At 43.9% G+C, this 15,000-nt stretch overlaps 1 protein-coding gene across 2 annotated transcripts in view; it reads left to right on the top strand.

Moving 5' to 3' along the window:
* mesh (sushi domain containing 2 mesh) overlaps positions 1-15,000 on the top strand; it is a 104,094-nt gene that overhangs the window by 63,190 nt on the left and 25,904 nt on the right. For both annotated transcript variants that reach the window (XM_076213546.1, XM_076213545.1), the window contains exons 5-8: positions 430-567; positions 854-1,022; positions 1,682-1,939; positions 2,065-2,258. In XM_076213546.1, the coding sequence (XP_076069661.1) occupies positions 430-567; positions 854-1,022; positions 1,682-1,939; positions 2,065-2,258 (759 nt within the window). The remainder of the gene's footprint in view (positions 1-429; positions 568-853; positions 1,023-1,681; positions 1,940-2,064; positions 2,259-15,000) is intronic.

Raw genomic sequence — 15,000 nt, 5'->3', positions numbered from 1 at the left:
TGGTGGGGGTCGAGCTGCTAACCTAGTCTGCCGCTGTAGCAGAAAAAAAAAAAAAAATGACGGTGAAGTAATGCGCACGCGCAGATTGCCCAACATATTGTCACTTCGTCCATACAGGGAGAAGATATTTTGATTTTCGCCATTTGTAAGTGTAGGCACGGTTTTGCTGACAGGTTTATGAGATGACAGGGTACCCTCGACCAGCACTCCCAGACTCTTCCTTTTGCAACCCATTAATTCCCCCATTGACCCATTTATTGGTGGTCTCTTTTGAACGTTTACGTCTTCGACCCACATTTCTTTTCCCCTTCCACGCTCCCTTGCATAACTGTAATGGCCAGAAAGTCTCAGATGTGAGAGTGAGATGAGAGAGCACTTTTGGGGTTTGTGCCTTGCGGTGGACCAATCTTGCTCGTTCTCCCTTTGCAGACAAACACCTTCCAGCTGGTAGTGGCGACGGACGAAATCAGAACCTACGCTATCTTCAATTACGAATATATGACCTGGACGACACACACGGAGGCTGGAGGCTCCACTGACGATGGCTCAGGAGGCACACCTGCTTACGTGAGTGCTACTCTGCCCCCTGTCATAGGAATGCATCACCATATCTGTCACATTTACATACATGGAAAAATGTATGAATCTATACTATTTGTCTAAATACGAATATTTTCACACACATACATACACGCGCGCGCGTGCACACATACATGCACTTGCACGTAAATGCACGTGCACCTCCTACACAAGATATCCCTTCCTTTGGTACGGGACTCACCCTTTTTCTTACACGAGCTCTAAATCTCTCCTGGACCTGTTCACCCCACACCTTCCCGCTCTTCCCCGGCAGGTGGGCTTCAACGCCGGCAACGGGACGAGGTCCTTCGAGTACACACCATACAGCCAGAAGCTCTACATCCGTGACCTCTCGACCGCCGGCAGGGCCAACGGCATGCCAGGCAGGCACATGTTCAGAATCGACGAAAAAATCCTGCCCGGCTGCTGTCGTCGTGAGGAAGGTAAGAGAATAGTTATTATTTTATTTATTTAATTTTTCCCCCAAAAGGACGACTTCCTTTTCTCTAAGAATCTCAAGGATCTCACAAAGGCCAACGCCTCCTTTGGTCAACTGAATCAATATTCATATCTATTGTACCCTAGAAAGAATACTGTAGCGAATATGATAGTTGTTTTCGTTTGTCGTTCCGTGACTTTCATATGATTTCGATGATTAACTTTGTAATGGGGTTATGGTGTTCCCAATTATCCCACTTGTATTCTTTTCTAAACACGGAAGCCTCAGTGAAACCATATTAAAACGTTCTTCAGTTCAATAGAAATGGTTGCCCTCATCTAATAGTTTGTTCTTTCAGTTCTGATTCTTAGACCTGAACAGCACCGAGTGGCAAATCGAACTACAGACAGTTACATATCACTAGAAATAAGCAAATGAATTAAAACTATCAAACATTTTCGATTCCGATTTATTTTTTAATATATTTATTTATCTGTTTACTCGTTTATTCATTTATATGTTTACTTACTCATCGAGGTTTTAATCAGTCTCTAGGTTTAATATGTAGGTATTTCAGCTTCAATGGAGGTCCCATCGAACAACTTTTCCCAACCATTCTGATTGGCTGTTGACATTTGCCTGTTTTCCTTCTGACCCCCTCAGAGCTGAAGGAGTACCCACTAACGTTCTCCCCCGAGCACGGCAACATGATGGGTGGGACCTTGGTTAACGTCACGGGCCCTTGCTTCGAGACAGGCTACCGCATCACCTGTCAGTTCGATACGACCGATGTCGAGGGCTATGTTCTCGATTCGAACAAGGCTGCGTGTATCATGCCCAAGCTCCTCGTGGCTGGATACGTGGACTTTTCTATCTCCATCAACGGAGGCCCGTACTACTGGAAGGGCAAGTTCTTTGTCGGTAAGGAGAGAAAAAACAACAACAAAAAACAAAAACGTGTTAATGCGAGCTGTATCATCGATGAGACTGTATCTAAAGACCAATAACGTGTAACTTAAAAACTGTTTGACCCCACCCTTCTTCAGAGACACCTTTGACCGCCCCTGAGGGCGTCTGGTTCAAGGACGACAGCTACCAGTTGCATTCCCCGACCACCCTAGAGCTCCAGTGGTTAAAAGGGAACCTATCGCAGGCCAAGGAGGCGTCAGTGTCCATCAACCTCTTCGGCTACCGCGAGAGGAGCATCGCGCCCGAGATCATATACATCGACAGCCTTGCGGTGAGCCCGTCGGAATCCATACTAATACGGCTCCTTCACGGCACCCTCTATCCAGTTAGATATATCATAAGGTTTCATTCGGGCTAAAGTCAGACGATTTTGTTCAACTAATAAGAATACCTGTATCTGAACTACCACTATAAACAAATGTGTTTATTTATGTATATATATATATATATATATATATATATATATATATATATATATATATATGTATATATATGAATATATATATGTATATATTATACATTACATATATATATATATATATATATATATAATATGTATATATTATACATTACATATATATATATACATATATATATATATATATATATATAATATGTATATATACATTACATATATACATATATATATATATATATGTATATATTATACATTATATTATATATATATATAATATGTATATATTATACATTATATATATATATATATATATATATATATGTTTTTATATATAAATAAATATATATATATTTATATATATATATATATATATACATGCGTATACTTAGGCAGGAGGTTCTCCCTTTGGCAAGAAATGTTGTATATAATAGCATGGTGACAACTCACAATTTTCTTGTTAACTTGTTCAATACTGCGAACAAGGTGACGTATTTCAAGAGGCAATCTATGGAGAAGGTCAGCAAAGGACATTTCAACACTGAGGCAGGATAGTCAAACTAGTAGATATTTCGGTACCAACGTTTCGAAGTTGCACAACTTCATTTTCAAGGCAGAATAATACATACAAACGTCAAATCGTAAATATACAGAAATAGTGTAACATAAATGAGCTAAGGAGAGGTTACAAACAAACAAATAATATGAAATAAGTACGAACTTAGGAGAGGTGGAAAAAAAGGACAGAAACCCCGAGTGAGGCTACCACCAATGTTGTATACAAATTTTCATGTCAGGAGGGCCGCTGCGACGGCTCCAGCACATACATTGGCAGGACCTCCTCTACACTGCGACGTCGCCTACAATCCCATAGAAACCAGGGATCAATTTTCCATCATTTCACTGAAACACACAACATGAAGCCTCCTCTACAGAAGCTGCTAGACCAAACGGAAATTCTTCACAAGGAGTCTGCCTTCAGGAAGCTGCAGATTGCAGAAGCAGTATCCATTACTTGCCAGCACCCTACCATCAACATACAGCAAGCTGCCGATTTTATTCTCCCTTCCGCGCGCCCTGTAAAGAATAACCCCCTCCAGGAACAACAAGCCCTTAGACAGCAGCAGCCCCGCGAACAAATGAAACATGTCCAGCTAGTTAGTCAGCGCCTAGGACCAGTAACCAGAGCAGCAGCAAATCAGGCCAGAGCTTCTAGACAAAATCCCACCCCCCTTGGCTCCCGGACAAAATCCCACCCTCTTGGCTCCCAGACAAAATCCCACCTTCTTGACTCCCAGACAAAATCCCACCCTCTTGAATCCCAGACAAAATCCCACCCTCTTGGCTCCTAGACAAAATCCCACCCCCTTGGCTCCCAGACAAAATCCCACCCCTTGGCTTCCAGACAAAATCCCACCCCCTTGGCTCCCAGACAAAATCCCACCCCCTTGGCTCCCGGACAAAATCCCATACTGCACCTCTCAGCCAATGAGAGGCCAGTATTCCGTCTGAGCTAGGCAGGCTGAGCCTTATAAGCCAGCCCATCCAACCAGCGGTCATTATTCGTTGGAAGACCTTCAATATAGCAGAGCATCCTACAAAGCAGTCCTCACCCTGAAGACGCCTCACGACGAGGCGAAAAACTATAGTTTCGGTGGAGTCAATAGTTGTTCAATACTATTACTATGCAAAAATATATCAGTTGGCATACACTGTGTATATTCTTTTGAGAGTCATGAATGACTACTTCCAGTCCCTCTCAGTTGCTAATAGGAAAGTATTCTCCAGATTAAAGAATACAGTCTTGAAGATTGTTAAAGCAACTAGTGCAGTTGATTTCAACCAGAATATATATATATATACACACATACATATATATATACATATATATATATATACATATATGTATATATATATATATATATATATACATGTATATACACACATACATACATACATATATATATACACATACATACACACATATATATATATATATATATACACATACATACATACATATATATATATACATATATATATATATATTATATGTATATATATATATATATCATATAAACATATATATATATATGTGTATATATATATATATATATATATATATATATATATATATATATATATGAGAGTGTGGGTGGAGGAAAAATAAGCGAAGATGGGCTGGAACTCCTTAATTGCTTATACGTTTCGACCGACTCGGTCTTCTGCAGTAAGCTGTCTACAAACTGCTTGAACCTTACAATTATACACTCGAAGACGGGGACACGGACAGGTCATCCCGCTGGCTGTCTGGGGATTCCCTTTTCCGTACCATGTATATGTTTACCAATCATATTTATTATCAATTTACTTGCTGCCTTCGATAAACAAACGAAACCTTCCCTGTCGTTGTTATTTTCATAAGAATTAATATAGGAAGCTTCAACAGTCTTCCTCATGTCTCTTTTTAATCCCGTGTGTAGGACCTCGACCCCATCCCAGTGGGGCAGATGTCCAGATTGGTCAGCGTGCTAAACGAGTGAGTTAGACGTCCTGTGTGACCTCACGTCTCGTTTGTGCTCGGCTATGCGTTTCTCGACGCCTCGACCTGACTCGCTGTAATAAGAGGAGGTACACTTACCGCAAGGAATGCGATAAATGGTACTGAGGACGTTATGGTGCAGTCCCTTTATATTCTTGGTCTTGACAATTTTTTCTGTCTTATGAAAATAACAATGGCAGGGAAGGTTTCGTTTGTTTATCGAAGGCAGCAAGTAAATTAACAATAAATACGATTGGTAAACATATACATGGCACGGGAAAGGGAATCCCCAGACAGCCACTGGGATGACCTGTCCGTGTCTCCGTCTTCGAGTGTATAGTTGTAAGGTTCAAGCAGTTTGTAGACAGCTTACTGCAGAAGACCGAGTCGGTCGAAACGTATAAGCAATAAAGGAGTTCCAGCCCATCTTCGCTTATTCTTCCTCTACCCACACTCTCATCTGTCTAAACCATTCATCCAATATAAATATATATATATACATATATATATATATATAATATATATTTCTATAAATGTATATATATATATGTGTATATATGCGTGTATATATATATATATATGTATATATATATATATATATATATATATATTTCATTAAAAGTGATGGCTAGTTGTGCATTAATCATTTTCTTAAAGGTATTTTCCATATACCTTATCATGGATTTGTGTTCCTTAGGAAGGAAATTTATGACTTGGCTGTATGTAGTCATATTAGCTAGGTCGCGATTTTGGGTTCAAGACCCTTCTTCAGTAGCTATAGGGATAATAATAAACATTGCGCCACAACACGATCTTCAGCATCACAGCCTAAGAGATAAGAGATTCATGGAGAGCATCCCCGCACGTTTGCTTATCTCCTCGTCTACGCCCTGTATGCCGTCTCTCACCCTAGATTCTAGCTCTGTTAGACGTGCTACAACCTATTGAATTCGGAAAGTACTGCTACCCGAGATAATTCCCCCTTCCTGTGGAATCTCGCTCTGGCAGGATTATGCCCAATATAACTCTCCCTGCACGATCGGCGTAGCCCGTGTGGTTCTTTCGAAAATCACCTTTACGGCGGGAGAGGTGGGACCACGTCCATCAAGTTAAGCCCGGTCTCGCTCGTGCACCCGAGCCTCGTTTTCGTTGACTGCTTGCAAGGTAGACAGGATAAGACATAGCACCAACGCGCTAGTTAACGCCCGCGATCCCCCGCCCCCTTAGATTACGATTTTTTTCACGAATTTGTTGCGAGCAATTTAGATTTTTCTCGGTATCAGTGCCGCCATGGCGGCTACTGACTCTTGGACTGGCGTGTCGAAGAAGCGTCGTTGCGCTCCAGGTTCGACGGCTCCATCTGACGACGAAGCTGCTGTCGTGATGGCCCCAGCTAGTGCAAAGGGTGGCAAGCTCCCCACCTTCAAGGTCGTACCCTCGGCGGGGTACGACACCGCTTTTGAGGTGGTAAGAGCGCTTGAAAAGGGCCCTCTCCGCGGCAAGCTTTTGTCCCTCCGGCCCCTCGGCGATGGTAACGTGCTACTGTTACCAAGCACTTACGAACTCGTCGAGGAGCTGGACCGGATCAAGTCGCTCGATGGTAAGCCGGTGAACCTGGAGCGTCTTAACCCGGAAGACCGGCAGCATCGACTCGTGGTACACGATTACCCGACCTCCTACTTGACTGAGGCCATTGAGGACCATCCTCAGGTAATCGCGGCCACGAGAATGCGTCGCTGGGATAAGACGCCGACACGCCAGGTACTTATCACCGTTAAAGGCGAACCGTTTAATAAGATTGACCTGGGTTGGTATGGCAGGTATGATGTACGAACGTACATCCCTGATCCTCTCCGTTGTTTCAGGTGTCAGCGCTATGGTCATCACCAGGCGAGGTGCACTTCGAAACAGCCCAAGTGCGGCATTTGCAGCATGCCTCATGCCACTGAGACTTGTCTTAACAAGTTCAAGGCTGGCACTGAGACTGTTGCCAAATGCCCGAACTGTAGTAAGAAGCACCACGCCTGGAATATCTCATGCGCAGTGCGTAAAGTGCAGGCCATTGCCTCTAAGGAGAGGACAGAGAAGCGACAGGACTCCATACCTGCCCCCCCAGGAACACTTCTATGGGGCAGCAGGAAACACTCTCCTACCACAGCACCACCACCACCTACACACAGTGCTCCTGATCTGAACAATCAGGAGCATTTTCCAACACTGAACCCAGCTCCAACACAGACTAACACGAAAACACCACCAGCTCCCAAAAAAGCCATGCTCACCTCTAAACCCGTGCCCGCCTCTAAACCCGCGCCCACCTCCAAATCCACGCCTGCCTCCAATCCAACCCCCAAATCTAAAGCCAAACCCACGCCCCCAGTACCAACCCCACGAGCACAGGACCGACGGTCCCCTCCATCTCAATATCCGTCCGATGTCATCCCCCTTAGGGAGGATGATATCGACCTGATTGTGACTGGCGTCGTCTCTGCAGTCGCTACGACCCTTGGGGAGAGCGACCCAGACAAGATGCTAGTGCTAGTGGACAGGGTCGTCAAGAACGTGCTCAAACTCCTGAAAGAGAAGAGGAACCCTAGGCGAAAGGAGAGGCTCCCTCCCCCTCTACCTCCTCCTCTCCTGCCTCCTCCCCCACCTCTTCCACTACCTCTTCCTCTTCCTCAACCTCCTCCTCCTCCCCTTCCACTTCCCCCAAGCCTGCCACACCCGCTTTTACCATTGGGAAAGCTACACCCACATCATCAAAGACTAAGAGAGTGTCTTCTGCCAGGCCCCAACGCCAATTTGCACTCAGGCTTGAAGACTCCTCTTCTGATGAGGAGGAAAATGCTTCCACTGTTATAAAGTCGCAACCCATCTTGTCGTCTGACCGGGGAGGACAAGATGAGACCGTCATGGAAACTGACAGGGAAGACATTCGCCCTGTTCAATAGTCACTTGAGGTTGCTACAGTGGAACATAAACGGGTTCCGCAGCAAAAGCTCGTATCTCCTTGCCAATGCGCAAGAGCATGATTACGATATCATGCTTCTCAAGGAGACATTGGTGAGCGACGAGGTGCGATTTCCGGGATACCGCATCTTCTCCCTCCCTCGCTCACTCACTGCTAGGGGGTGCATGATCTTAGTCAAATCATCCATCCCCTGCAGTGAGATCACGGATCCTGTATCGTGTGGGGATGGTGTAGAAGTTCTTGCGGTTCGACTCCATCGGGCCCACGAAACGCACACCATCTACAACATATACAGGGGCCAAAGAGCGGAACTGGACCTTGGAGAAGTGTGTGCTCTTGCTGCGGACAGGCTCCTCATCATAGGAGGGGACTTCAACGCCCATCACGATATTTTGATGTCGCCCCATGGGCCCAATGTCGCTGGGCGCCACTTAAATTACGTATTAGATGAATGCCCTGACATTGCGTTGTTGAATGATGGAAATCCGACGCACGTGCAAGGTGGACGACTTGATCTGACCTTGGCGACGGCCACTCTCCTCCCTAGGGTAACCTGGGAGGTGCATCCTATTGTCACTAGCGATCACTTCGGTGTCTCTGTGCACATACGGGATACACCACCCATACCAGCTGTATTACCTGTTCCCAGGTGGAAGACAGCTTTGGCAAACTGGCCAGTGTTTGAGAGGTCTGTTGAAGAATGGGCAGCGTCCTACGTTCCACCACAGGACGTGGAAACGTTAGAAGCTGACTTTTCTGCAGCCATTCAGGTGGCTGCCAACAGAGCCATCCCAAAGACTCGCCAGTCCCCCAGAGAACATAAGAACAGCTGGTATTATACCCCCGAGGTGAGAGAGGCCAACCATCGGGTGAACATGCTTAGGCGTGTTTTCCGACGGCGCCGAACTCAGACCAATTTGGCCAACTTGCGCGCTGCAGTTCATGACGCTCACGTCATAGCTGCAGATGCCAGAAGAGCGAAATTTCTTGAATGGTGTGAGGGCTTTAACGCTCACACCTCCCTAGCAGAGCTGTGGTCTAAGCTCCGTAAGGCTACTGGCAGGACTCAACCACGACGCACTCATCATGCCCCTGATGCTGAGGCACAGCGGCTGGTGCAGGAGTTTGTCTCTCGCTCCAGCAGCACCTCACTCCTGCAGTGTATTCAAGACACACTGCAGGACCTCCAAAGAGTGAGGCGTCATAGTGTTGAGGACATGGTGAGTCGATCGGATGATACTGACGCTAGCTTTACGCTTCAGGAGCTACGGGCCACGCACAGGACCAGCTCAGACACGGCACCTGGAGAGGACCTCATCACCTATTCCATGCTGACCCACCTTGGGCCAGCGGGTAACGAGGCACTTCTAAGGGTGATAAACGCGTCTTGGAGGACTGGCAAGCTACCAACAGCCTGGAAGACGACAATCATAACGCCAATTCCAAAGCCAAAGGAACCTAGTGCTTACCGCCCCATCAGCCTGACAAGCTGCATGGGTAAGACAGTGGAGAGGATGGTGATAAACAGGCTGCTGTGGAAACTGGGCACAATGCATGAGCATATACATGCTTACTGCAAGGGCACTGGCACAGAAAACAGTATAGCAACACTCCTCAATGCTGTCAGTGGCACACCGTTCATCGTGATCTTTTTGGATTTGGAAAAAGCGTTTGAGCTGGCCAGTCCACTTATGATATTAGACACCCTTGCTCGCAAGGGCGTAAAAGGCAAGCTGCTTTCTTAGATTGCTGACTATCTCAGTCACCGGTCTGCGAAAGTACGCTTTCAAGGTCATATATCAGAGGCCAGAATGCTGGAGAATGGCACTCCACAGGGGGCGGGGGGGGGGGACCTCAGCCCCACTCTGTTCAATGTGCTTGTCTCCAACATTCTGGAACTACCTCTACCACATGGGTGCAAGATCATCTGCTATGCAGATGACATTGCGCTCATAATTACTGGGAAACGGCAGTGCTTCAACAGGGCTCAGCGCTGTTTAAGCACTGTGGCGACGGAATGTTGCAGGTTAGGGTTAAAGATCTCCCCTACAAAATCGAAGGCCATGGCATTGAGACTCTGGAAAGAAGGGAAGCACCTCACCATCCAGGACCTTAGGCTGGACTGGGTTTACCAGTACCAGTACCTGGGGGTCTGGATTGATGAGAGGCTCATCTTTCAGAAGGAACTAACCTATCTCAAGGAGAGACTGAAGGCAAGAACTACAGTTATGAGAGCAATGACGGGGAAGGCACTTGGTGCCACGCATCGGGTCCTTCGCACATTCTATGTGCACGCAGTCCGCAGTTTGGTGGACTACGCCGCCCCAGCTCTCATAAATGTGGCGACTGCCAAGCTTGAAGACCTGGAGACTTGCCAAAATGCCGTAGAAAGGATTATCCTGGGAGCTCAGCCTTGGACTAAGATCGTTAACCTCCAAATGGAGGCTTCATTGCCTTCATTAACATCACGGGTCAGAAGGCTGGAGGTCGACTTTCTTGCCAAGATAGTCCAGAGCCCCAGGATAACCGAGCTGAGTCAGAGCCTTGTGACAGCTCTGGGACGGGTGGATACTCTTATCCACTCAGATACCTGGTTATCACAGGCGGCTGGGATCCTGGACTCCTTCAGGCTCACCAGCACTCTCCTTGAGAAGGGTAGGGACTCTCCACACCCAGAGTTCAAGCCCCCACCACCATGGCTGTCGATACCTGCAACCTTCGTTGTCACAAAGCTTAATAGTAAGAAGAAGTTATGTGATCAGGAAAGAGTAATAGCGCAGGCCCTACAAGGCATTCGCGCACTATCGGAACCTGGAATGGCGGTCTATTACACGGATGGCTCCGTAGACCCCAACAGGCGCCGAAGTGCGGGGGCTGCTTTCGTGACGGATGGTTTGACCTTCGGCAGGAGAGTATCTGATCATGCGTCCACTCTCCAAGCTGAGACCATAGCAGTTCAAGGAGCGTTAGAGCATGCTCTAATATCACAAACTGGTCCTGTGGTGATCCACACGGATTCACAGTCTCTGATAGGCAGTTTTGATACAACACAGCCCAGCGACAATGTACGCCTACTGACCTCCATCCTAGCACTCCTGCTGAAGCTACACCAGCAAGGCAGGAGTGTTAAGCTCAACTGGGTGCCGAGCCATATGGGCGTCCCAGGAAATGAGCTAGCCAACGCCGCAGCAGAAGTGGCGCGCCAAAGACCCGAAGTCGATGTTGTCGTCCCTCTCAGCAGAAATCAGTTGCGCATACGCACCAGGGCTCTTAACCAGGTACAACGGTTCCTTCAGCACAGACTGGAGGCAGAGGTGTCAGAAAGGGCGAGGTGGTACAGGGCAGTCACAGACTATGAGCCCATTGTACTTCCTCGCTCCACACCAAGAAAGGTGGAAACTCTGCTCTTCCGTCTGCGGCTGGAGGACCGTTGTTTCTGGCAAATCAAGAGCAACTCCACGACCGAAGAAAGAAGATGTCAACATTGCCGCCACCCTGAAGCCACCCTTGACCACTACCTGAAGCATTGCTCCGCAACTGCTTTTCTGAGGAGAGGGCCTCCGACAACATCTGAGGGTCTTGTGCGTCGCCTATGCCGCCACCTTAGCGATTATGAACTGCGTCGGCTGGTGGAGTGTCAGCCCCCCTTTAAATCTTTTATATAATTGCACTGTACTGTTCATGTCAGGAAGGGTGAATTCACCGAGTTGTGCATGCGTATTTCACATAGGCATGCACATCCGGTAAATGTATGGGTGGGCGTGGCCAAACCACGACCACTGATACATTGAATCACCCCCCCTTCTTCTTACAATTTATAACATCATTGCTACTATCCACCATACACCTAACACAGTTCACGTTGGGAAGGGTGCATTCACCGAGATGTGCATACGTATTCATATACGTATGCACATCTTGTGAATGTATGAGTGTGTGTGGTTGGGCCCACACACACTCATAAGTCCAATCACCCACCAAACGGGCTCAAAACCAAAGCCCGTGGGAGCTTAAAACTCCCAAATTATACACACACACACACACACACACACACACACACACACACACACACACACACACACACACACACACACACACACACACACACACACACACACACACACACACACACACACACACACACACACACACACACGCCACAACACGAACCCGGAGGCTCCCTAGCGCACGTGACATTTCGTCCCTGCCCGTAATACCAGGTGACCTCCCCTAGTGGTTAGCAAGTAAAGGAACTCTAGTATAAAACTTAGATCTTTAACTAGACTCATCGGATTAATTATTATCCCTATAGCTACTGAAGAAGGGTCTTGAACCCGAAATCGCGATCTAGCTAATATGTATACATACTGTACAGCCAAGTCATAAATTTCCTTCCTAAGGAACACAAATCCATAATAAGGTATATGGAAAATACCTTTTAATGAAACATGCATTAGAGAAAAACTCCTGCCCAAATACACTAATAATATATATATATATATATATATATATATTATATAATATATATTTACACACACACACACACACACACACACACACACACACACACACACACACACACACACACACACACACACACACACACACACACACACACACACACACACACACACACACACACACACACACACACACACACACACACACACACACACACACACACACACACACACATATATATATATATATATATATATATATGTGTGTGTGTGTATGTCTCTCTCTCTCTATATATATATATACATATGAATATATATATATACATATAAATATATATAAATATATGTATATATATATATATAAACAATATATATATATATATATATATATATATATATATATATATATATATATATATATATATATATACTGTGTTAAACACGACAGCATTTTGACACTGATTAATTTTCTTACTGAGATTTTTAATTTTTCTCACATTAGATCTCATTTCAGGTGGGTGGGTAAGTACAAGCCTGCCATAGTTTTTCATATTTAATTGACGTTTTGACTTCAGGGAGTCATGTTCAGAATAGTATACAGTAATCAAGTCACAGTGTACAAGAATTCACAGGATTTAATTCTTGTATACTATTCTGAAGTCGAAACGTTAATTAAATATGGAAGTCTATGGAAAGCTTGTACTTGCCCACCCCATTGAAATGAGATCTACTGTGAGAAAAATTGAAAATCTCAGTAAGAAAATTAATCAGTGTCAAAATGATGTCGTGTTTAACACAGTGTGTATTAGTGAGAATCTGCGCCCGAAATATACAATATGTATATATATATATATATATATATATATATATATATATATATATGTATATATATATATATATATATATATATATATATATATATATATATATATATTGCAGTAATTCACAAGGCACACGTGAAAATAATATGCAGAAAAAACCACTGGGAAATAAGAAGCTTAGGCCGAACGTTTTCGTCTATTTAAGACATTATCAAGGAATACACAGTTACAGAGACAAAGGTGGATATATATACATAAAGTAGAAGACAAGCTAGGAACATGGGAAGGACACACAAGATGCTTCACAATCAGGTAGATCCGATGTTTACATATACGGACGTTTGGTCCATGACGTTACGTCACCCCGGCTTAGTAGCACTTGGAGAAGTTCTTACAATTTTATCAATAACAAAATCATCAAGCTTAAATAATCCTAAACTTAAATTGATATTATGTTCAAAGGTTTGTTTAATATGACTGGATTCAATAATGTTTCTTTCTAATAAGGATCTACAAGAAATTATTACAATAGAATTATCCCAGTCAATAGGATGATTGTGGTCTCTTACATGGACAAAAAGGCCTTTGGAACTTTGCCCACTCCTTACACTATATTTGTGCTGATTTATCCTAGTTTTTAAGTCTTTGCCAGTTTGGCCGATATAAAATTTGTTACATTTAAGGCATGGAATAGAGTAAACACAACCCTCATTTACTTCAGGTGAATTTTTAATGAGCTTACTTTTTATAGTATTATTATTTTTGAAAACCAAGTTGATGTTGAATTGTTTGAGAATATTAGGCAGACCAACTAATTTCTCACTGTAAGGAAGAACCAAAAGGTTCTTTTTGTCAAATACTTTTCTTACGTGTGAGGTGTTATGGAAAGTTTTGTAAGCCATTTTATGAGATGTGTCTACTAAGTGCTTTGGATATTTTAATTCAGAAGCTATGCTATATATCTTCCTCAGCTCATCATCCAAAAATTCCAGGCTACATATCCTGTAAGCTCTAAGAAACATAGAACTAAAGACAGAAAGTTTTGTCTTCTGATGATGAGCCGAGTAAAAGTGGACATATGAAGCGACATTAGTAGGTTTTCTATAAACGTCATATTTAAATTGTTTACCATTTCGATGAATTAAAATATCCAAAAATGGCAACTTATTCTCTATTTCTATTTCAAAAGTAAATTTGATTGAAGGGACCATACCATTTAGTTTTTCAAGAAATAAATCTAAGTTACGATTAATTGGCCAAAGACACAAGATATCATCAACATATCTTTTCCACACAACTTGTTGGGGAAGAATCCTAGGTAGTAGTTTCATCTCAAAGAATTCCATGTACAAGTTACTAAGTACTGGGGACAGAGGATTTCCCATTGCCATACCAAATTTTTGTACATAGAATTCACCATTAAAAACAAATTTACAATTTACAATACACAACTTAATAAGTTCAATTATGGTTTTAGCTGGAAGTGGCAAGTCATGTTTTGATAATAATTCTTCTTCAAGATATACCAATAAGTCAATTACGGGAACACGGGTGAAGAGCGAAGTTATATCAAAACTAACTAGTTTAAAATCATAACAAATTTCTAGATTATTCAAATAATTAATGATGATAGGTCTAACTGGATAACCAGGTTTGTGGGTCTTAATCAATCCATACATGTAAGGCAAGGAAGGGGACAAAGAAGAAAAATGTTTTATCAAATGTTCATGCCCTTTCAGAATCTTTTTAACATTGCGATTAAACTCACTGTCTCTACTCAAAATATCAACATCAGCAAGGGTTT

The sequence above is a fragment of the Oratosquilla oratoria genome, chromosome 31 (genome assembly GCF_046742065.1).
Source record: "Oratosquilla oratoria isolate Oo_2021 chromosome 31, ASM4674206v1, whole genome shotgun sequence".
Lineage (NCBI taxonomy): Eukaryota > Metazoa > Arthropoda > Malacostraca > Stomatopoda > Squillidae > Oratosquilla > Oratosquilla oratoria.
The sequence above is the reverse complement of the archived record's forward strand: the minus strand, read 5'-3'. Positions and strand labels throughout refer to the sequence as shown.